The sequence below is a fragment of the Planococcus citri genome, chromosome 3, assembly GCF_950023065.1.
Source record: "Planococcus citri chromosome 3, ihPlaCitr1.1, whole genome shotgun sequence".
Lineage (NCBI taxonomy): Eukaryota > Metazoa > Arthropoda > Insecta > Hemiptera > Pseudococcidae > Planococcus > Planococcus citri.
The window spans coordinates 82124123-82150158 of NC_088679.1; the positions used below are offsets into that span (position 1 = coordinate 82124123).

Consider the following 26036-nt stretch of genomic DNA (forward strand, 5'->3'; position numbering starts at 1 on the left):
AAATTTATTCTAAAAACTAATTTCAATACGCTACGAAGTACTGTAGGTGAATTCCCAGTCGTTTTGGAGCCTCCAGCGACTTTTTGAAAATTCCTGAAACCTCCAGCAGATTTTTGAAACTTTAAATTTTCACAAAATTTCGTCAAATGGAATTTTAATACCCTCTGAGGACGACTTCAGGTGGGTTCAGGTCATTTTAGGGCCTCCAGCGACTTTTTTGAAAATTACTGGAGCCTCCAGCAGATTTTTGAAATTTTGAATTTTGACAAAATTTCATCAAATGGAGATGTAAAGCTGAAATAATTTACTCTACACTCCAATTTCAACACCCTCTGAAGACGACTTCAGGTGGATTCAAGTCATTTTAGGGCCTCCAGCGACTTTTTTGAAAATTACTGGAGCCTCCAGTTGATTTTTTAAACTTGAAATTTCCCCAACATTAATTTATCAAATGGAGTTAGCAAGTTGAAATTTACATCGCAGACTACATGCTGGTTTCAAATGGTTTTGAAGCTTCCAGCTACTTTTTTGGAAATTTCAATTTTCCAAAAAACGCCATACGACCTTTCAAAAAGTTGCTGGAAGCTCCAAAACGACTTGAAATCCACCAGTAGTCAATTTCGTAGCGTATTGAAATTAGTTTGCAGAATGAATTTCGACTCTCCGCCTCAGTTTCATGAAATTTTGGGGAAATTTCAAGTTTCAAAAATCTGCTGGAGGCTTCAGGAATTTTCAATAAGTCGCTGGAGGCTCCAAAACGACTGGAAATTTACCTGCGGTACTTCGTAGCGTATTGACATTAGTTTTTAGAATAAATTTTAGCTTTACAACTCCAATTTCATGGAATTTTGTGTTTCAAAAATCTGCTGGAGGCTCCAGAACTGCTCAAAACGGTTTGAAACATTTTCCAATCGATTTGGAATGTCGAAAATAGGGTACATATATCCCAAAATTTCAGCTTTCTTGGTCAATTTGGTGAAATTTTGATTTTTCCCCTCATTTTTGGCCTAAATTCGATTTTCAAAAATTCACCAAAAATTGAAAAACGCACTTTAGCACTTGAAATTTTGACAGGTGATAAATTTTTGCATGATCTTTCGATCTACCTTTGTAAAGTTCGAAAAATTGCATACAAATCCTATGTTGAAACGCAAAATCTACGATTTCGTCTGACCTGTCAATCAAAATGGCCGCCATTTTGTATGTAAGGCCAACTTTTTTTGGGCAAGTTTGCTTTAAAATGTTCCTTAGGATGTCCCATTTGAGAAAAAAGTTGTCCCGGAGGATCGGCGGGACGGGGGTGCAATTACTCCTATTGTCATATGCCGGACTATAGGCGTTGTATGTATTTACGGCAAACTGGGTATGCAATTCTATTAACATCAACAAATTTTTCCAAGATTTTCTCACGATTTCTCTTCAAGGATCAGCATGAATTTCGGTAGGTACCAACCGTGAACCGTCCACTGAGTGGAGATGTCAATTCACTACCTATTTATTTTTGAAAATTTTCATAGAGTTTGATGATCCTCTCTTCTGTAAAAAAATGCATTCCTATACTGCCCGGGATTGATTAAAAATTTTTTTAAACGATATGTTTTCTTGGAGAAAACGAAGGAATTGAGGACGGTAGATATTTCTTACGTTTAATTACGTTGTATTCTGTTTACCTATGAAAATTATTTTCCAAGTAGGTACTTCTTGAAAAAAAAAAACAACTTCTAAACCAGCGTATAAATTTTTGTAACAAAGAATTTATTGTTCATAACATTTGTACAGAAAAAAAGAAAGATAAACAGAAAAAAACACGACAGAAAAAAGAAAATACGGAAAATCGTTAATTAAAAATAAGAGTTACTACGTTACAATTTTTCTCATATTGTAAAAACATACGAATAGTAAGTAATTCAACTCAAATACATGCATACAAGAAAAAAAAACACAAAACGATAAAAGCACATCATCGTTTTCTTAACAATACATACGTAATTATTATGTACAGAAATTAAATACTGAATCATTTTATTTATACATTTTAACAAAAAAAATTCTATGGCACTTTGCGCAGGCTACATACGCGTAATACTTTCTCGGACAGTACAAACGTGATACTCGTATATATGGGCAATACTCTACTTCTTTGATACAACCAGTTCAACCGAACCGACAACGCTTGAAATTTTTTAATCACGTAACAGTAAAATGTACGTAGGTATCACGATTACCTATACTACAGTAAATAAGAAGGAAAAAAATATTAATATTAGGTAGGTACTTACGAAGCGTTAAATAAGAATAGGTATACTTAATTTGTATTTCAGGAAAAAAAAATTTTAACTCTACAAGTTCTCGCCTAATTTTGATTGGTTGGGCACTGGACAATGAATCATGAATGATAACGGATGATTTTTAATCACTAATTATGTTTTAGCTTATTTGGAAGATTTTGAAATAAGAGACAAACGTATGCTACATTTCGTTTGTACATTTCTATAATAATGATAATATCTTTGGTCGCTAATTAATTAACACAGTCTGACTTTCAATTTTTTATGATAATTTATTAACATTATGAAAAAAATACTGAACTCATTTTATCAAGCATCAGTGTTTCTGACTCTTTTTTTTTTGAACTTGATTTTTGAAAAGAAATCCCAAATTTTAAAATATCTATATGAAAAAATTTATCAATTTTTTTCGATGCAAAGATTTGATCTAGTTAAAATGATATCATTTTCGGATTTAAATTAACACATAATGCAAGGCTGGGACTTTTTTGATTACCATGAAACCTTTCATTCGACAACCTTCCAATATCTACGAGCTACTTTTGTCGAATTTCTAATCAATGTTTAGAATAAAAAAAACGCACTTATTCATGTTTAAAAAAAAAAAAAAAAAAAAATGGCGCGCAACGCGGAACACAATATCTAGTCTATATAGCCATTTGATGAGAAAATAATTTTACAAATTTTACATAAATTGTGGCAATTACATCGAAATTCGAAGCTGCCCGTTGATTCAACACACTAGGTATATATTATTATTAATCGTGTAAATTTAATGCTTATTGTTCGAATATCGCAAAATGGTACCAGAAAATACTAAAATTCTCGTACCTGTTTTGATGCTCTGTTTGATGAAAGGTTTCACATAGAGAGAGGAGAAGTGGTCGGCTACGCAATATGACAGCAAAGTCGACTCTACACCGTATTCTTACACGTATGACGTATTTATAGATACAATTTACTGCATAGGTAGGTATAATACATAAAAAATTATACAAGAAGGTTTTTCTCTAATCACAAAACGTTCTACATACATTATGGAAGAAACAGCGAATTCAATGTCATACAAAATAAAATACCTATGTACCTATAATACTCGTATTTGTATAATATAAGGATATTCCAGCTCGTTTTATACTCGACTGATCGTACGTACATATAATTCCAGACTCATCGCGTAGATATAAAAATATTGCAAATTTTACTAATAACGTTTAATACCGGCAATACCGCATTGGCAAAATCTATTATGTACGAGGCTAGAAATAACGATAACAATAGTAAAGTTAGGTACCTAAAAATATTAGTATCGTTGGTAATGAACGTCGCCATGTTTATTCCACTATTCGTCAAAACGCGTACGTATAATTATTTACACAACATAATCAATTTTCAAATTATGACAGAAATGCTCGTCGATGGTTTCATAATAACAAGTACTAATTGTAAGTACTTAACAATGTAAATCGAGAATTTCAATTATAAAATCAAACGTTCGAAAGCAAATAATGCGGTTACTCGAAATAAAAAATGGTACACTATTACTCGTAATTAATTTTCCCCCCAAGTAATCATAATAAATGCGGTAATAACTTGCGTAGTTTTGTGTGAATATAAGCCAGACTTATTATTCGCGGGCAGACTATGTTTAAAGAATAGGAACTTACATTCTAATACCTAATTATACTTTTCAAAACATCCATAAAAAACAACACATTATTTTTTTGTACGTAAAAATCGACGCGAAACATTTTTCAGATAGGTACGCGTACGCGTACGCGACCAAGTAATAAAAAAACAAAACAAATAAACAAAAAATTGGTCGTATTTTGTGCAACGTGTTCGAATCATCGACATTTTTTAAAAATTGGTAATCGTGGTTCTATTTTCCCACATTTTTAAAAATTTTTTTTCTGGTTGAAAAACATCTCTTAACACGATAACTACCTACGAATTGTTTGGTAACTCGGCACATTAAATTGATATTTTATGTGATAGGTACACACGAGAGTGAGTAAATGCAGTAAAGTTTAGGTTAAACCAGTTCAAGTTAGAATGAAAAATTTATTTTTGTTAGCATCAACGTTTAAGAAGAATTGACGTTTCTAAAAAGCCGCAAAAATGTAGGTACGGTATCTTTATAGATGATGTAGGTATGTATGTATATCTACGAACTATAAAGGTATCTAGATCATGATATGTAAAAAATCTTGCTTCAACCGAGCACATCGCCAGTTACACAATTCCTAATACGATGATCGAGCGATTTCCAGTCGTAACTTTGTGAGAATTTTCTCATTAGCATAATTTATAGGCTGTTTCGTCCGAATAATTTAGAATGAATTATTCAACAACGATTAATTTTGATTAGATTAATCTCGTAGGAAAATTATTTTCCAACGAAAAAAGGTCACCATTAGGTACTTTTCAACTAACTTTAATTATGTGAGCCTTAAAAAAAAAAAAAAAAAAAAAAAAAAATACCCAGCATTTGAAAAGTGCACAATTTGAACTTGACAAAGATGAAATTTAAAAAAAAAAGTTTTTCTTCAAATCGACATGCCCACTTTTATTTTTAAAGTTATTGAAAATGAGTGAAAATCTTTTTTTGTATAAAATTAAATTTCCCACAAAAAAGTCTTTTACACATTTCGAGTAGGTACACATTTATGCATCCTCAAGACCGAAGGAGATGTAACGATTTGAATTTCAAAACAAAGATTGATTAAACTTCCTACAAAATAGGTTGGTTTTTCTTACATTTTTTTTTAGTTTCAAAATTGAAGTAGACACGCGAGCTTAAAAAAGAAAGAAGAAAAAGTGCACTTTTTTTCATTTTTAAATAGCAAATCATTTTTCCTACAAAATGGCGGCGTGGTACAATTTTTTAATTTCCTAAAAATTTACTCGAGTCTGTAACTAACGTCAACTTGAAAAATTGAACTCGACGAATTCGCACGCTATAAATCTCTCAACTGTTACGACAGGAACCTTTCGAACACACGGTACTCTCGAATAGACGTACGTATTTTGTACAATTAACGTAACAATAATTTTGATTTTCATTACACCGCAACAAAAAGGGGAGAAAATTGAAAAACCTTATCACTTATCTCGTATAAAAGTATATTTTTATCACATTAGGTAAGCTTCTTTTCTATTTAGGTATAGGTATCTTCGAGGATATCGTAGCTAGGCGCGCGGCAACGCTTCCAAAAATTAGTGTTTTCAAAAACGTACGTAGGTACGCAGATAATACTTCATTAGGTATTATACGTCTTACTAACGGGAAAAAATACAAAATTTGCACACGAAATAGAAGAATAATATGTAGTAGAATAATACTAGATAATAATAAGAATAGGTGGTAGGTAATAATAATAATAAGTAATAATTAATAATGATAAAAAAAATTAGTTCCACAGTGATGTAAAAAATAATAAACAAAACAAACCAAAAAAAAGAAACAAAAAAAACAAAAACAAAAAACAAACAAACGTATATAAGAGATAGATAGATATGTAGTATTGCGAAGAAAGAGGAGAGAGGGGAGAGGGGAGAGGGGAGGGGGGAGGGGGGAGGGGGCGTATTATTCACACAATGTATAAGGAAAATCGAAACGTATTAGATTAGAAATTCTAAAATAATAAATGTACGTAGGTAATAATTACTTATATAAGGAGGTAATGCGACATAAAACAATAAACAAAAGAGTCATCAAACACGACAAAACACGCGCTAAACAACAAAGAAGAAGAAAAAAATTATAAAAATTTTTTCTAACTTGGACTAGAATAATGTTAATAGCGTTGAAAGGAGATTCATTAAGTTGTAATGTATTATAGTATAGCCTATATATTATTAAAAATAATACCACGTAAAAGACTCAGCTATGCGTATTTTTAATTTTATATAGAAATTTCTTCAAATACTCGTCATAAATAGGTAAATGGGTAGGTCTAGGTACATCGTACTCGTAATACATACGTAATGTAGTTATTATCATACCTACATAGGAGACGCGAATTACGAAATTGACAATAATTTTTCAAATTTTACACCACCCAATCATCATAATTATTTGCGATAGGTATAGGTACCTAGATGTTGATAAAATATCTACGAACAAGGTAGATATTGATTAATAATTACTCGTAGGTAGGTAGGTACGTGGTGATGATGCAGAGGCAAAGCGCCACTCGAATTTGGTATGCTTACGAATATATAGATAGGTAGGTAGGTAAAGGTATATAGGCTCTAAATGCAACACAGCGCGGTTCGTCCCACGTGTCATGGGTTCTAGTAAATACTTTTTTGAAAACATTCCCAAGAGTTGTTTCAAAGATATTAGGTGCCTCTATATGTAGGTATATAGACCAGCGATTTCACATCTGGTTAAAAAATGGACAATAATTCGGTTGACGATGTTTCGAAATGTCGAGTTGAAATTTCAGCTGGGCGAATTTTTGAATTTCTTCATCATCACGTGATGGAGGAGTCAAAAGATCTGATGAAAATAGACCAAAACCGAGACTTGAATTTTTTCAAAAATATTTTTCGAATATCTACTTTTGGGGGGCTTTGCAGCTGAAATTAATTTCAATTCGGATGCTTAAAATTTTGCAGAAATTATTTTTCACAGAAATCACTCTTACGAAGATTCTATCTCTGGAGGGAGCTAATCATCAACTATGGAACCTTTTGCAACGAATTTTCCGAAATTCCAAAAACTAACATTCGAGTGATGACTGTATCAGCCCCCCTCCCTCCTCTTGCAGTTTGCAGTATTTTATACCCACATCACGCAATCAGCACCACGACTGTGTGTAATATCTCATTGACTAGCAACAAAAAATGAATTCTCTCACCCTCGGGCATCGTAGCATCGTAAGAAGGGGTACGTCTATATATAAGTACGTATTGAATAACACGCGGCGATGGACAGTCCGCGAGTCTGCTTCGATATTTTTAAACATACATATGTACTAGGCACTAATTAACATAAGTACACGATACAAATGCGCAATATTATAATCAACGCCGCGGCGAACGCTTTTCCACTTTTCACTATGGTCGCGTCGCGAGAAGTAGGTAAGTATAAACGACAAACAAAATCGAAACAAATTAAAAACGGAAAATTGAAAAAAAAATAATAGGTATTTGTAAAGGAGAAGGAGGAGGAGGATGAGGAGGAGGGAAATAGAGAGAGAGAAAAACGGAGGAAAACAAACAAAAAACACGACAGAGAAAATAAGAGAATACAATAATAGAAAAAACAAATGCAAATTAGCACAAAAAAATGGTAACTTTAAAAAAGAGATACAACAGCGACCGGCTTCCTAATGCGAGACGAAGTGAAGAAGGCGTTTGCTGAGAGCGGTCACGTCCAACGTGGCCACGATACGGGCCAGTATGGGTGACGCGGACGAGCCTGAGCCTGAGCCTGCAGATGCTGCACTCGGCAGCCCATCTTCGCGTTGGCTTCGCCGATCTAGTCACATTTCGGAAAAAGTCGCTCCGCCGAAACTCGAACCATCGTTCATATCGTCGTCGTCGTCGCCTTCTTCGACAGTCACGTGGAAACGAATGTTACTCACGCCCGAGCTGGCTGATTCGGATTTATCGTCGCCGCCGCCGCTCACTGGTTCGTCCTGAGGTGGAGGACTCGGCGGAATCATACCTTGCAAAGGAAATACTACAATATTAAATCGCGTAGAAGAGAATGGTTCGAGTGAGATGGCGATGAGGCGAGTCTATCTCGACTTGGAAAATTTAGTCGTAATTGCGCTACCCTACCGTCCAGATCTTTTACGTATCTATAGCCATAGCCTAAATCCTACCAGCTCCAACAAATGGAAACCATCATCATTTCGGTTTTGTTTTGTTTTTTCTTTTTTTTGCCATCATCGTGGCCCACCCTTCCATAATCAGCTAATCAGTTAGGCAACTTATTCGACTTGGTCAAGTCGCACTGTAGCTGGCGTATGTCTAGGTACGCGGCGTAAAAGCGGATAATATAGGTAAGGTTATCGTTATACGAGTAGCATGCGGGTTGCCAAACAATACTAGCTGAAGAAGTAATCAATCGATTCGCAAATTTTCGCAGTACGATTCAACGCAACGTACTTCTCGTCGACTATCATTTCCACGGCTGGGTAAAGCCCGTGAAAACTGCAGCAAGTCAACTTTGGTACCTCTACCTACTCTGGCAATAGGTACCTCGTAATTTTATCCCAAAGCACAGTCCTGCAATTCCATACGTATAGCATGTTCTGTCGAACAAGAGTACCTACCTCTAACATTTACGCGTATTTGAAGCTTTAGTACCATAGGTAGAGGTACTAATTGAAGTGTAAAGTGTTCAAAGAAGAGTGTCAGCACTTGAGTAATTCAACTCGAAGATGGGCTCATAATATTACAAACCTAGTGCATTCTTATGACGGTTCTACAAGTATAATACGTGAAGAGGAGGAAGAGTGATGGGGGAGATGCTCGAGTAAAAAATCAAAAACTGTAAAATGTTCCAAGTACATACTCGTACAAAAGGGATATTTGGACACGGATTTTTTCCGAGCACACGAGCATCCCCTCCCACAATTTAGAGGCGAAAGAAGATTGACAATAACGAATCGAACCCGTTGAACACGAATATGAAGTTAGATTAGCAGGTGGACCCTCTTGAGGGCCACATTGGGTGCCAATGTTTTGTATTTCAATATCTTTAGAAAAATTACCAAAAATTTAGAAAATTTTTCGATTTTTCAAAGTTGGCAATAATGATTAAAAAAATTGGCATCACGTGCGTTCCAAAATTTGTTCTCATTGTCAGTTTTAGGAATGATATCTTTCAATATTTTGGCATCATTAATGCGAAATATTTGCGAAGAACCCCAGTTATAGGGTGTGTGGGGAGTGGTTGTACAAACTTCAGATTTGGATATAACTTGGTACGAGTAAAAAAAAAAGCGAGTAAGATGAACAAGTTGCCTATTTTGAAAATTGAAGGGGCAAAATACATTTTCAAAATCCAAGAGCCGAAGTCCAATTTCGACCACGGGGGTCGGTATAGTATATTGAAAAATGAACAAACTACCTACGAGTATTATGACTTTTTGCCTAACTTTGCAAATTGAAGGGACTACAAATGATTTTCGTACATCAAAAAATAAACAAATTTTGTTACGATCATTTTTTGTTTACTTTAAAGTTTAAAAAGCTTCGAAGCTCGGCAATTTTCAATTTGCTAAATATTTCATTAAATTTACAATTTTTGTGCTTCAGAAACTTATTAAATTTTAGAGTAAGAAAAAAATATGATCGTAACAAACAGCTGAAAAGTCAACGAGGATGTTCGAAAGTTGAAGAGGCAGCGATTTTCAAAATTTTGAGGCTTTTAAATCGCTCTCCATTTCAAAACCATTAAATCTCAAACATAATTGAGATTTTCAAGCGCGCGAATTTTCTACGTTTATGCTATAGGCATTCTTGTCGACAGCAGCGCATACCATACGCATGGAATAAGAGAAACGAAGAGGCAAAACAAACAAACCACATCAAAAACCACCAGCGAAAGGCTCGCCTTTATCATGATGATGTAAAATGAAAGAAAGTCAAACTGAAAAAAACCAACGCAAGCGCACTCTATGAAGCTTTGTTACCAATTTTAAAAAATCTCTAAAATCGCGTCAAGTAAACCTACTTATTATCTACGTAGAGGTATAAATTTTCTGTTTTCAAAATCGAAGCAAAAAATACGTAGGAGTAGGCGCAGTTAAAACAACACACACGTAGATATCTTCTTTTTCATTCGCTCAGACTCACTATACATATAGCTAGCTCTCCGCATCCTTTCTCTATTTCTCAGCTGAAAATCGTGTGGCAATAATAACACATTTTCGTAGCCAAGTATCTCGTTCTCGTACTCGTAGTACATACGAAGTTGGAAAGCGGGCGCGTCACTCAAAAATACGTACGCAAAATTAAGAAGCTTAATCGTAAGTCGTAACCGAGACGCCCGATCTACATATTATAAGCTACCTACGTAGGTATAGGTACGTAATACTTGTAGCACACGAAAAATACACGCATAAATAACTTACTTTGATACCAGTCACGATTTTCTTCCAATGTATCTAAAATATCTTGGGCGTCCGGGTGAACTAGATCGGCCCAAGTTTCCCATAAAGGATGCACGATGTAATCGATAAAGCCAACCTGTCGCGTAAAAAATAAAATGCAAAAATTAGTACACGTCAAAATTTACGACCAAAACTTGAGAACACGAGCTAGTAGGTATAGGGTACATTTTCTTCCAGTGCAATAAACTCCTCGATGCGTAGGTATAAGTAGCCTACACACCGAGCATGATGAGTCGCACAAGCTCCATTACGATATGGCTTTTATTTCAAATTTCACAATTTATGTAAACAACTTCTCTAATTTTAAAATCCGCAGTCAAAGGTATATAATTTGTCACGTATAAAGAAAAATACTAATTTGGTACTACCGAAAAACTCATCAACACTTTCACGGATGAGTAATTTTATTCACCAAAGGCAAAATTCATCGTCAACAGCGAGCTTCGTCAACACTAGTGAAATTTCAGAATACGTATCTACTATTAAAAGATGATGTTCTTTGACGCTTGACGGGATAGGTAAAGTGTAGTTTAACGGAAAAGAAGAAAATCTTTCTCGTATTTCTTCATTAAAACATACAACCACGGTCGCTTTAAGAGGCGTTATGAAGTAATGTATTGTGGGGAGAAGAGGGCGAGACTGAAATTTTCCCAACATTTTACATTAGATTTTCTAACTTCGGGTACGACTTGTTCGAGACCCTCAATTATTTCTATACAAAGCGGATCAGAAATCTGAAAAGCGTGAATATTGTCTAGACTTTGAAGTAGCTCAGGTACCTGATTTTCGATAAATTCCACTGCTAATGTAGGTAGTGAAGTAATAGGGAAACCTATTAGACCAATAGTTAATTCGGGAGCCTGAATCTCGTAAAGCTTTTTTGTACCCATCGACATACCATATTTTAAATTGCAACAATTTAATTGCGTGATCCATGATGCTGTTTTTCAATAAGTTAGTATTAATTTTCAAAATTGATTAAGTACGTGTACGACGACTTTGTTATGCAGCCAAATTTGTAATTTTTTTATAATTTTAACTAACGCAAGCATTTCTCTGTTGTACATCATGTTATTCTTTTGATGATCTTTCATGGAAATGCTCATATACATGATAACTTGTGGTTTATCATCAACGTAGTGAAACAAGCAAGAATTCATTGCATCGTCCATAACCAAAGTGTCTAGATGTAATTCTAAATTGTCATTCGGTGGACAGAGTTTGAAATCTTTTTTATATTCACGCATTAAAATTTCAAAAGCTTACTCTTGATCAGGCCCCCATACTATGTTTTTGCTATTACCTTTTATTGCATCGTATATAGGTCGAAGTATTTGCTGATAGCATGAAATAAACCTACCATAGAGACCAGTAAGATCAACTAAACGTAGGTAGTGCATCTTTTTTCTTTTTAATGAGAATTTCCCTGTCCTTTTATTAGTGTGTTTTTTTATAAATGCATCAATTTTCTTTATTTTATCGACATGTTAGCTATTTCATCTTTTTCAACTACAAAACCTAAATGTTTTATTTTGTCAACAAGAAATACGCATTTATCGGGATTTAGCATTAAACCAAATTCTTTTATTTGATCTAGAATGTTGAATAATCTATCCCTATGGTGATGGTCTATGCCTATAGTTTCAATAAAGCTGTCACCCCATATCTTCACATCATCTACATGCTCGCCCAGGCATAGGTGTGTCGTTATTAATTTATATACAGTAGGGTCGGGCACGTTGAACCACTGGGCAGGTTGAACCAGAGGCCATAACTTTTTTCCTATTGTGTGTAAAAATTTGGCTTCAACGTTTATTTGTTGGTAACACTGAACTGTGTTTTCATTCAAAAATTCATCACTGTAGCACAAAAATCCGATGCGTAAAGTCACAAAGAGTACTTTTTCAGTGAAAAAAAACGAAAAAAAATAATTTTGCCAGGGAAAGTTCGAATTCTGGTAAAAGTTTCCATTTTTAAGAGATCGGCGTTACTTATTATTAATGCTGTATACATCGGGGTCATTTTTCTTCAATAAAATCTATTGTAAGTGTATCACTCTTTTTATACATCTGCTGTGAGTAATGAGTGTGCAAAATGGGCAGCTTGAATCACTACCTCTAATGTGACCATCCCTATCAGGTTTGTTAACGAATTTCAATTTTTTCATTCATTATTTCAGATAGTACCATAGCAAATAACTTATAATAACATTCCCAGGTCTCTGTGATCTTGATTAAGCATTACCTTTCATGTATGTACTCCATGGTTACCTATCATCATGGTTCAATGTGCCCTCTTATGTGAATTCTATGTTGGTTCAATGTGCCTTAAGCATTGGGCACATTGAACCAAAAATGGACGCCGCTTTAAACAAATTTTCTGAAAAAACTTACCAATCAAATTACTTCAAACTCCTAGGGCTTATAGCCAAAATATCAAGCTTCAATTTAAAACTTATTCGAGCATTCTAGGTTCAAAACTTTTGAAGCAATGATGAAAAAACCTAAACCTGGTTCAATGTGCTCGACCCTACTGTACTTGCTGTGTACTTAATGCTTTTTACCCCAGCCGCCACCTCCAATTTTCCCTCAAAATTCCCAACTTTTCACCTTTATTTTTCCACCTTGGAGGGAGGGGGAGGGGTGCCCTCCATCGTTCGATACGCCTTGCGTGGCTTGAAAAATTACGGTCTAATGAATGAGTTTTTGCTATAAGTACTCAATGTACCAGTTGGAAAGTTAAAAGAAAATATAACAAACCTGAGATTTCTCGATAGTAGCATTATGCCTATCGCACATTGGACTAATATCTAGGTTCTGCTCTTTCTCTTTGTCTCCTTGCAGGAAGAATTCCTCCATTAGGAGATCCACCCATCGGCGATACAGCGGCAAAGGTTTGGTCGGGTTGCTGAGATCGGCGCAATGCACCAAATTTTCTAGTACCTGATAAACAAAGATATGAGTATAAATCAATAACCTTACTCGTCGTATTCTCGTGTCGTGATGACCTAATATCTATGTAGGTATGTGCATAATTATATTTTCGGCATATAAATCAAGATCATCGTTCCTAATTAAACAAACAACATCGCTATACGAGAGGGACTATTTATCACTCGTAGATGCGATGTCATCTATCGAGTTTCACTTCCGAATTGCTAATGTGAGTAAGCGAGAGCGACTAAGCGTAGGTATAGGTAATAGATATGATATATATTATAAGTAAGTAAATTATGGTTTTAATTACTTGAATACGGTCGGTGTAATTATCTAGTAACAAAACACCGGATCCGGCCACCTTTTTGGTTTCAACCATTGTTTTTAAATCGGCTAATAGACTCATATGTTTTGACATATCGGTTGACAAAACCTGTCGACAAAAGATGTGTAAGAAAAAATATGTATTAGTAGTAGCATCAACGTTAATAATAAAGTATAGGTACCGAATATACCGATACAAATCGGAAACGTTTTTCAATACCTAATTCGAAACTTACCATATCGATGACCATTTTTCTTAAAGTCTGTCGTTGTTTTTTGCTTAAATTTAGAAAAATATCGCAACCTTCGTTTTGTAACAGCTTAAATGCGACAGCTAAATGATGATTTTCTAACACCGATTCGTCGTTGTACATTAACGCCAATTCGGAACCTGTCAAACAAAGTAGGTACCTTAAATTAGCCACCATTCAAATTCAATTAGCTTTAGTATAGTAGGTATGTACTAGGTACTCGACGACGACGTACACCGTACACGAATTAAATTCTCTTTTTTTCCCTTCTTTTTTCGTCGCCTTGATGGTTGACTTATGGTACGAGTACCCATTACCCAAGCTAGACTGCTATAGGTTTAGGTAGGCTTATAGGTAATTAACGAGGTGTACGTGGCAGCAAAAAACTGCCATGGCGCTATTTCTTTACATAAGTAGGTTTAGGCAGGCACGCTTCGACTTTATTAAAAATTTTTATTACGAGGAAAAGTTTGTCGAGAAGGAATTAGTTATACGATGCTCGTTTGCTCATTCTAAACGACCCAAAGAGCATACCATGCTCTTGCTCTCGCATGTACCTTAGCTACATAAATTTTCACAACCCGTTGCGAAATTTAAAGTGTAACTTTCACAAAATGCGAAGAAATTTTTAGTCGTGCGACGTCTCTTCCTCCCCCATTCGTCCTTCAAAACGACCTACGAAATGTTAATCATTACGACGACGACGCTTCGATGATCAAATAGCCTATCTGCGAGTAATTTCCAACGCGTAGGTACCTACCTGGAAATTTAATTCCGACAGTAAATGTGATTCGAGCAATTTTTTTTGCTTCGTACGAAGCAGGTCGAATTTTATAATATATTTTTTTCTTCGCTCGGGTTTGATGATCGAAAATCTAGAGTTCTTTTTAAGATTGCATTGCACGAGTTATGTAGGTGTCCAAAATATGTATCGAAGAAATTCGACGAAAAAATGTTTCGAATGGAAACAATAAGAGATGATAATATTTCATTAGATATAAATTAGGTATTCAAAAATAACCAAAAAGTCATCTCGACGAAAATGATTTGAAATTTGTTCAGATTAGCATAACTAGGTATCATAAAGGAAAACATCGCGAATTGGGTGAAAAATCAAATAAGTAGCTCGCAAATTAACGGGAAAATATCAGAATACTTAGGTAAGTACCTAAGTACACGTAGAAATCATTGAAAACAAAAATTCGTGAAATAATATTCAAAAAATTGTCGAACCTTATCGAAATCAATGTGCAGAAATGGTCTATGAAAGTTATCAAAAATTTTCTCAAATATACCCGAATATACGTGTAATTAAAAAAAAAAAAATAAAAAAAATAGGTAAATACTGAAAAGCAACTTACAAACTCACTTTTTTAGAAAATTGTCAGGTGGAAGATGTACTAAAAATTGGCCAATTTGAATAAAAATGTAGGAAAAAAAAGTTCGATGATTTAAAAAACGCTCAACATTCTGTTTAGGGGTATGCTAATTCTCAAAATTTGTAAATCCATAATTTTTTGTACCCTCTCCCCACCCCAAAATCCATAAAGAATTAATTTTCGCCTTATTTATAGAAGAAGTCCTCTTTTTGTTTCAAAATTTCCAAATTCTTCCTTTTCTTCTATTTTTAGTGTGCGTATCCCACTATTAGTTTGGGTCTGAAAGAGGAAAAATTCTTTGGAACAAATGTTCTCTTAGATGAATGGACCGATTTTTTGGAAATTTCCATACGTAGATGTGGCCTAATGTGAGGCAGGGAACGCCGTGATTATAATTGCAATTACTCAAGTAGCTTCTTGAGTAATTGCAAATAATTACGAAAATTTGCACCAAAAAAAGAATAGAAAAGGGAAAAGTGCCATATCAAAAGCAAAGCCGACATCAGTTTTAAAATGTAACACCACAGGGGTTATAAAATGTTTTCTATTGTTCAATTTTCAAATTTATTTTTCAAAATTGAATAATGGAAAAGTTTTCTTCAAAGGCGGCTGACGTCAGTTAAATTTCAAAATTTATGTAGCACAACAGGGGTTGTAAAATCTTTTCTATTGTTCAATTTTAGAATTTATTTTTCAAAATTGAACAATGGTGAAGATTTTATCAAAAGCAAAGCCGACCCCTGTGGTGTTATATTTATCAAAAGTGAAGCAAACATCAGCTTTAAAATGTAACACCGCAGGGGTCATAAAATATTCTTATCTACAGTGTTACCTTTCCCATTGTTCAATTTCAAACATTTCAAATTTGGTTATTTTCTAAAAGTTATAAATCAAAGTGATTTGCCACCTATTGATTTTCAATGATCCATTGTATTCGCTTATCTGTCTCCCTCATATGTACCTAAATGTAACACCACAGGGGTTATAAAATTTTCTTTATTGTTCAATTTTGAGAAATGTTTTTAGAATACCGGCAGGTGTTTTGTTTGCACAAGTTCAGTACCTAGACACCAAAAGCAGGTGGTTACCCATTCTGAACCAAAACCCACCAGTCATTTGTGATTCAGCTGTGCTCCCAAGAGGTTCTCTCAGTACTGTAGTGCTTTTGTAGTTGCATTATGCTCTCAAGATATATCACGTTGTGCTCTGGAGCATTCAGAATAGCATCGTGTATTCGGAATCATGTTGTGCTTTTTTTCAAAATCACGTTGTGCTTTTTTTTCAAAATTGCATTGTGCTTTTTTTTTGAAATCTCGTTGTGCTTTTTTTGAAATTGCGTTGCTTTTTTTTCAAAATTGCCATTGCGTTGTGCTTTTTTTCAAATTCACATTGTTCTTTTTTTTGCAAATTCGCATTGTGCTTTTTTTTCAAAATTGTGTTGTGCTTTTTTCTCAGAATCGTGTTGTGCTTTTTTCTAAAATCACGTTTTCATTTTCAAAATTACATTGTGCTTTTTTTTCGAAGTTGTTTTTTTTAAAAATTGTGTTGTGCTTTCAAAATCAAAATTGTGTTCTGCTTTTGAAATCCAAATTGTGTTTTTTCTAAATCGTGTCGTTTTTTTTTGAAATTGGGTTGTACTTTTGTAACGAAGTAGGCTATGCACACTGTTACAGCTGTGCTACGTGCAGTTGTCTAGTTTTTTTTTGCCAAATTTGCCCAAATATTTCAATTATTGGATTATTCCAACAAACATATTTTTTGAAATTTCGCCCTCGCTTCGTTCGAGTCACGTTTACATTTCTAAATACGAAACAGTACCTAGCCTTATGTTGCAGCAGAAACTGAAGCAGGTATGCTCTCTTATAAACAGCCCCTCAAAAAAATAATTGAAAATTTTTATCATTCGTAGCCTACGGTATTCTTTATTGAATCAACACGGTCGAAGGTTACTCTAATTAAATCGTTTGAAATTCGATTTCGATTTATTATAAAATCAAAAGACAACATCATCAGCGATAAAAATAAACCCATCGTGTGCGCGATGCGACGTCAGAGTCAGAATCAATGGCGATGGCGATATTACGCATTACTTACTCGAATTGATAAGAAATTGGTTAGTTAATCCAGGATGATCGACGTCATGTATAGTAGCGGCGAATAAGGCCGCGCATACTTCCAATGGTGTGAACACAGACTGAAAACAAAAATAAAAACAGCTAAGTCCAAGTACTCGTATTCGTTAAAAGCTGCAGCCACACGTGCTTTACGTTACGTACGCGTACTCTACATATCGTAGGTACTCACGAATGCGCGAGTAATTAATTAAACAGTTACACGAATACGACCATCGTGTAATCATCATCCCATCATCACACCCGCCTTTTAGAAAAATAATTTTTACGCCCTACTTGTTGTAGGTAGGTAGCTGTTAAACAATCTATGTAAATTTTCGATAATTCTCGCATATAATGTATGTAGGTAAACGTAATATGTACATCCAACTGATAAGGAAAAATTACACTCATCAGTCGGTTTAAATACTCGTAAGATACGTAGGTACTCGCACTCGCACTCGCACTCGCACCTCCACAAAATAGAACATTAACCGCTCTATCATCGATGTATTTACACTAACGACCACCGCGTGGCAAAATATTTACCTACCTTATATGTATTATCAAAATTTGAAAAAATTAATAAAGTTGTAAAGCGTGAAAATGAGAACATCAGAAAGAAAAAAATAATAATAATAAAATCAAAAAATTGGGGGAAAAATCAACAAATTACCTACTAAGATATCGTATGGTACTTAACGTACGTAACGTAGGTACGAATATACTCGTACACTACGTACGAGTGTACGAGTACGAGTATAAAATTATATGGGTTTTACAGCTCGTAAACGAGTTTCATATCGCTCTTTTCCATTTCACCGTGCATGATTAAGAATTAATGAGCCAGATAATTACGTTTTAATCGTCTTATCTGCGTTAAATGAACATTCACCTGGGCCAGGCTCGTGTCCAATTTAACGCTACAATTTAGCAACACGCGAGTAAGCTCGTTAGACCTACGAGTACGGTACAAAATTAAGGAGACCTCATACGCAGCGCAGCAGCCAGATTGCGAGTACGCGACTCGACTCATGTAGATGCACTTAACACTTCTTAATATCTGCCCAGTGCCCACCAACCAGGTACTAATTTTAAAGCTCGCTTACGTAAGAAAATACGATTTTTTTCGACGAAAATAGCTCGACCGATGTGCTAGAAAATTGCTCCATATTTAAGCCAATTATACTCGTATATACTCTCACCTCTAGTGCAGGCGAATTCAACAATACGTTGGTAGACTGGGTAACGTCAGCTGCATGCGTACTATTATGGAATGGGTTATCTTTAAGGTAATTGTCTTCCAAGGTCATCATAAATGTGACAAACGTTTTTGCAGGAATCATAAAAGCTTTCAACAGATCTCGTGCCTGTAAAAAAACACAACGCAAAACAAATGTTTAAAAATACGAGTATAATAATTTTCATTTAAATAACTTAAAAATCAGCAATTACCGATAGGTGTACACTGTACAGGTGTGCCCTATACCGGCTACAACGATAGGTTACGCGAAAGAGAAATCGATATACGATATCAGACTACCTATCTATAAGGGATATAAGTAAGCAGAAGGACACTATAAGTGCACAAGTGAGTAGATATAAAATGTATTTCCTGGCACTGGAGTAAGAATTCTTACAATACTTTTTAAATTCAAAAGTATGTGGAAACTTATGTGAAAAATTTCACATAAACCTTCACATAGTTTTTCATTCAATCAAATGCAAAAATATTTACAAAACTTAGATATTGAAATGAAATGCAAAATTTTTTGCAATACTTAAACATTTCAAACAAATGCAAAATTTTTTGCAATACTTAAACATTTCAAACAAATGCAAAAATTCATTCAAAACTTAAACATTTCAATGAAATGCAAAAATTCATTCAAAACTTAAACATTTCAAACAAATGCAAAAATTTCATCACAACATTACCATTATACCACTAGTTAAAGAAAACATTATCTCTAATAAAGCGGTAACACAAACACCAACACCTTTATCATAGAAACTGATTCTTTTAACTAATGAATTTTTTCCACTGTGAACGAATTTTTTTGCATTTGAAGTACACCATCTTTTAGAAATTGATCCATTAGTTAAAGAAATCAATTTCAATAATAAAATGAATAACTATAATAAAATGGATAACCAAGCACCTTTAAGAACATGTGAGAAGTGTATGTGTAAAATTACATACAAGAACTATGCCAGACATTTAAAAACAAAGAAACACAATGAAGTCAAGATTAATGTGAAAGAATTAAAGACGGAATTGAAGTGGTATGGAATGAAAAATGTTGATAAAATGAAAAAATCAGATTTGTTAGTGAACAAAGATAAAATCAAGGCTATTAATATTGATAGAGAAAAATTGTTGAAATTATCAAAAAAGAAATTGATTGAGTTTATTCAGGATAACAATTTCAATATTAATAAACAGTTGAGAAAAGATCAAATAGTAGAAAGGTTACTCGATTTTCACTCAAATAAAACATTACCTCTGCCCAAATGGGAATTTGTGGATGAAAATTTTAAATCAAGACATGCTCAATTTGATATGAAAAATAACTGGGATATTAAAGATATGTCAAAGTTTTTACATTTTATGAAAAAACATGTTAGTTCTTTACTTCAAGAATGGATGAAAAAGCATAGTGGTATTAAAGTGAATTTTTGTGTTTCTGCAACTTATGTAGACACTCGAGATGAAACAAAAATTGCATACAAACATTTGCAAACTAAGAATGATAGAATTACTAATAGAAGTGAATTAACAAATGGAATTTCAACTTTAATGAAGAGTGTACTTGATAGACATGAAAATATCATTGATGAATTAACAGGTAGTCCATGGCGAATAATATCAATCAATAGTTTTAGAGTAAATATAAACAAATATGACCCGCTTAGAGCAAGTTCCTATATTGATCTTCCAAAAATTTTAAAAGATAAGAAAGCAATTATAAATGTTAAAAATACTGATAATAAATGCTTTTTATGGTCACTTTTAGCATGTTTATATCCTGCAAAAGATAATCCACAAGAAATAATAAAGTACAAAGCATATGAGAAAACTTTTGATAAAGCTTTGAAAGATATTGAATTTCCGATGAAAATTAAAGACATAGAGAAATTTGAAAATAAAGTGAATGAATTGAAATTGGTAGAAGGTGGATTATCTATTAATGTTTATCATCATGATGATCGTTATAAAATTTATCCCTTACATATTACTAAAGAAGAGAAAACAAAACATGTTGATTTATTGTATTTATGTGAAGAGAGTAATGATAGAAATACTCACTACTGTTGGATTAAGGATCTAACAAAATTGATTAAAAGTCAATTAACCAAAAACACTCAAAAAATACATTTTTTGTGCAAAAGGTGCCTTTGTCATTTTTACAGTGAAGTTAAATATTTAGAACATAGAGAAAGCTGTAAAGTACATGATCCAGTTGCAGTAAAACTTCCTCTTAAAAGTGATAACATTTGTGAATTTACAAACTATAATCGATCAATGAAAATTCCTTTCACAATAATAGCTGATTTTGAGTGTATACTTAGAAAACTTGAAAAAACTAAAGTAGAGGAAGATGCTAAAACACAAAAAATTCAAGAGCACGTACCAATTAGTTGTGTTTATTACATTTTATATGAGAATGGAGAAATATCAGAGAACATGTTTGAATATTTTGGAAGTAATACCCCTCAAGTATTGTGTGAAAAATTATCAGAAGATGCAGTACGTATTGCTAATGAATACATATATAATTGTAAAAAAATGAAGAAACTGACCAATATACAAAAATGTGAATATAAAGAAGCAACAATATGTCATATTTGTGAAAGAAAATTGAGTGATTTCCCACCTATGATGGAAAAAAATATTAATAAATTGAGAAAAGAAATAGAAATTACTTCAAATATTTTAAAGTATCATGATGATCAAACACTGACTGATAGACTAGAGAAATTAGAATTAGATTTGAAAGAGAAATTAGATGATGAAGAAAAAAATAAAAAGAAAGTTCAGGATCATGACCATATAACAGGTGAATATAGAGGTGCAGCTCATAGTCTTTGCAACTTGAATTACAATGTACCTAGTTTCATACCCGTCTTGTTTCACAACTTTTCTGGTTATGATTCCCACTTATTAGTCAAAGAATTTGCTGGAACTACAGATAATTTAAAACTAATTCCAAATAATGAGGAATCTTACATCAGCTTCTCAAAAGTTGTAAAGTTTCAACACTATTCAGGAAAAGAGGGTAAAATAGAACTTAGATTTTTAGATTCATACAAATTTCTATCTGAACCACTTTCTAAATTGGCTAAAAACTTGGAAATGTGTCATTTCAAAAATTTAAAGAAATGGTTTGATAATACAGTACCACCTGGAAATGATTCATTGTTCAATTTGTTGACTGAAAAATTGGCTTACCCTTACGATTATATGGACTCATTAGAAAAATATGATGAGGAAGAGTTACCATCTAGGGGAAATTTCTACAACTCCTTGAATGATGAACATGTAGATGAACAGGAATTTTTACGTGCTCAAAAAATTTGGGAACATTTCAACATTAAAAATCTAAAAGAGTTTACAATGTTGTACAATAAAATTGATGTACTCTTGCTAGCAGATGTGATTGAAAATTTCAGAAAAACTGCACTTGAAATTTACAAGTTAGATCCACTTTGGTATTATACTACCCCCGGATTTGCTTGGGATTGCATGTTGAAAACAACAAAACAAAAATTGGAATTGATAACTGATGTAGACATGTTGTACATGTTTGAAAATGCCAAGCGTGGTGGAATTTCCCAATGTTCAAATAGATATGAAAAAGCCAATCATAAGTACATGGGTGAAAAATTTGATAAAAATAAAGAATCAACATTCATTCAGTATTTGGATGCAAATAATTTATATGGATGGGCTATGAGTAAACATTTACCATATGGAGGGTTTTGGTGGGCAAATCCAAACGATTTTACTTACAGTAGAATTTTGAAAATGAGAGATAACCAAAGCAAAGGATATCTGTTTGAAGTTGATTTAAGCTATCCAGAAACATTACATGATTATCATTCTGATCTACCTTATTGTGCAGAAAATATTATTGATGAAAATAGACTTCCTAAATTATTCACAACATTATATGATAAGAAGAAATATGTTTTACATTATTTGAATCTTAGACAGGCTCTTGAAGCAGGTTTGAAATTGGAAAAAATTCACAGAGTTATTCAATTCAACCAATCAGATTGGATGAAAGTATATATTGATAAAAATACAAAGCATAGACAAAATGCAAAAAATGAATTTGAAAAAGACTTTTTTAAATTGATGAATAACTCGGTGTTTGGTAGAACAATGATGAATGTGCGAAATCATGTGGATATAAAATTGATTAGTGAAGGTAAAAAATATACAAAGTATGTTTCAAAACCAAATTTTGTAAAATCAACATTTTTTGCAGAAGATCTTGCAGCTGTTCACATGAAAAAAACTCACATCAATTTCAATCAACCAATTTATGTGGGTGTTTCTATTTTAGATATTTCAAAAACATTGATGTATGATTTCTATTATAGGTTGAAGAGAGAATATAAAAATGATGTTAAACTTTTGTATACTGATACAGACTCATTAATTTTGTCAATAAAAACGCCAGACTTTTACAGTGATATGAAAGGAATGATTGATGAATTTGACACATCAGACTATCCTGAGAATAATATATATGGTATTCCTCAAGTTAATAAAAAAGTTATTGGTAAATTCAAAGATGAAATGAAAGGAAAAAGTATTGAAGAATTCATAGGGTTAGCTTCTAAATTGTACTCCATCAAAGTATTTGAAGAAGATGAAAAGAAAAGAGCAAAAGGAGTGAAGAAATATGTAATCAAAAATCAAATCACCCATAATGATTATAAAGAATGCTTAGAGAAGAAAATAACAAAGAGTTTCAAGCAGAAAATTATACAAAGTAAAAATCATAATATTTACACATTTGAACAAGATAAAAGAGGTTTATCTCCATTTGATGACAAGAGATGTATATTTGACAATGAAACTTTACCTTGGGGACATTATAAACTAGAAGTAGAAAGACAGAATTTTATCACACATTTGAAAACTCTCTCTTCACTAATATAAATAACTTTGGTTAAAATTTTTTTTTCCTTATTATAAAATAATAATATGATCAATAATGAAAAGGGGCATCTTAAATTATTACTCTCTCATGTAAATTGGTATGATGTTTCAAGTAATCAGGAACTATCAGAAAATTTAATCAGAGAATTCAAAGACAAAGTATATTGGTTTGCAATTTCAGTTCATCAAAAACTGTCAGAAGATTTCATTAGGGAATTCAAAGACAAAGTATATTGGTTTGCAATTTCAGTTCATCAAAAACTGTCAGAAGATTTCATTAGGGAATTCAAAGACAAAGTAAATTGGGAAGAAATTTCACGTTATCAAAAACTATCAGAAAATTTCATAAGGGAATTCAAAGGCAAAGTAAATTGGGAAGAAATTTCACGTTATCAAAAACTATCAGAAGATTTCATCATGGAATTTAAAGATTGTGTAAATTGGCATTGGATTTCAGGTCATCAAAAACTGTCTGAACATTTCATTAGAGAATTCAAAGATCAAGTAAATTGGCATTGGATTTCATGCCATCAAAAACTGGCTGAAGATTTCATTAAAGAATTTAAAGACCAAGTATGCTGGGAATGTATTTCATGGAGTCAAAAACTGTCTGAACATTTCATTAGAGAATTCAAAGACAAAGTAGATTGGAAAGAAATCTTAGAAAATCAAGAACTATCAGAAGATTTCATATGTGAATTGAAAGATTGGGTATCTAGGAAAAAAATGCATTAGTTAAAAGAATTGTTTTCTATAATAAAATGAGTTCTATTATAGAATTGGATGAATTTATAACAAATACTTTAAGGAACAATATTCAATTATTTCAAGAATCTAAGCAAAGAGTGAAAACATACAACATTGAGGATGGAAATCTTTCTCCAGAAGTTGTGAATGATTTTAAAAACATGGACAAGTTTCAATTTTCAGAAAGCATATTGATGTTATATTTGAGAATGAGAGAAAACTTGATGAAAACAAATGTGAATACATATTTGAATGAAATGAAAAAAATCATTCCTTATGAGATTATGAAGGAAGCTTCACAGAGATTTGGTCTCATATGCAATGTATCAAAAAAAGAGTATTATCCATCCAAAAGGTGTCAAAACTGTGGAAGTACTCGAGAATTTTTCAAAGATCGAGATAATATTTTAATATGCAAAAAATGTTTTGCCGAGGTAATTCACTACAAACATAATTCTAAACCTCATTGCTTCAAGAAACAAAATTCAAACTACAATAGGTTAAGTAATTTCAAAAAGTGTTTGGAGAAATATCAAGGAAAACAAACTGATTTTATAAGTCCAGAGGTTTATATACATTTACAAGAAGCTTTATCTACATTTGGACAAGTGAAAAAATCAACTGTTTTTTATTTCTTGAAAGAACTAGGTTATCATAAACACTATGACGATTATATTCTAATTCATTCTAATTTAACAGGGCAGAAACCAAGTGATATTTCCCATTTAGAACAACAACTTCTAAATGATTTTGAAAAATTTTCCAATCAATTTGATTTGATAAATAGCCATAGAAAAAACTTTATAAATATGAAATTTCTTTTACATAAATTAATGTTGAAAGATGGTCACAATTTTGATCCAGAAGATTTCATTTCACTTGGCAACAAGAGGGAATGTGATGAAATATGCAGAAAAATATTCCTTTCTTTAGGATGGAAATATTCATCTAATTAACTGCTTTGTTCTTTTAGAACAGTGTTCTAAAAGATATTACCACTTTTTATAATTTTTTGTAACCACTAAAGCTGTATAAAACTCATTGTTTGGACTCACACATCTGTACGCATTTTGATCTGTAAAAGTTAGATTTTTGATTTCAATAAACAAGTCTGTGGTACGAATTCGCTCATTAGAAATGATGGATTCATTGTTATAATTGAACCACTTATTATTTGACTGAAATTTCTCAAAATTATAAACACATTCAATTTTTGTATTGACTCCCTCTGTTTCCATAAGCAATTTTACCCAAGTTTTTGTCACCAAATGCTGTTGACTCTTTAAATTTTGCTGCGACACTACCAAATAATCATAGTAATAGTTACTTGAAGATTCACCAAATTTTTTTGTTCTAATTCGACACATGTATTGTCCTTCATTTATAACTTTCAAAAATGATACAACCTCAACCTTTTTCTTCGATGTTGAATTCAAATATTCAAATTTATTGATACTTAAACGTTCTGGAATGTCAAAAGGAACATCTTTAAGCCATTCCAGCTGATACACAAATTCTTGTTCTGAAAATGTAACGTTACAAAATAGTGTAACTCCCTCATTGTTGACTATTTTTTGAGATCTAAAGAATAAATCATGTTCTTGTAAAGTTGATACAAAAAGGGTAAACAGAATAATACCAGCACACTTCATTTTATAATAGGAAAAAAAATTTTTCTACTATAAAT

The 26036-nt window shown here is 32.9% G+C and overlaps 1 protein-coding gene across 8 annotated transcripts in view; it reads right to left on the reverse strand.

The window, feature by feature from the left end:
- Positions 1-1734: 1734 nt before the first annotated feature.
- Positions 1735-26036, reverse strand: part of dnc (phosphodiesterase dunce) — a 474861-nt gene continuing 450559 nt past the window's right edge. For 6 of the 8 annotated variants that reach the window (XM_065356110.1, XM_065356111.1, XM_065356107.1 and 3 more), the window contains 7 exons: positions 18633-18797; positions 17411-17510; positions 13923-14077; positions 13673-13795; positions 13186-13368; positions 10388-10502; positions 1735-7983 (listed from right to left, as the gene is read on the reverse strand). In XM_065356110.1, coding sequence (XP_065212182.1) covers positions 7784-7983; positions 10388-10502; positions 13186-13368; positions 13673-13795; positions 13923-14077; positions 17411-17510; positions 18633-18797 — 1041 coding nt within the window. In that variant the 3' untranslated portion in view covers positions 1735-7783. The remainder of the gene's footprint in view (positions 7984-10387; positions 10503-13185; positions 13369-13672; positions 13796-13922; positions 14078-17410; positions 17511-18632; positions 18798-26036) is intronic. The other 2 variants (XM_065356105.1, XM_065356108.1) reach the window with 1 other exon arrangement.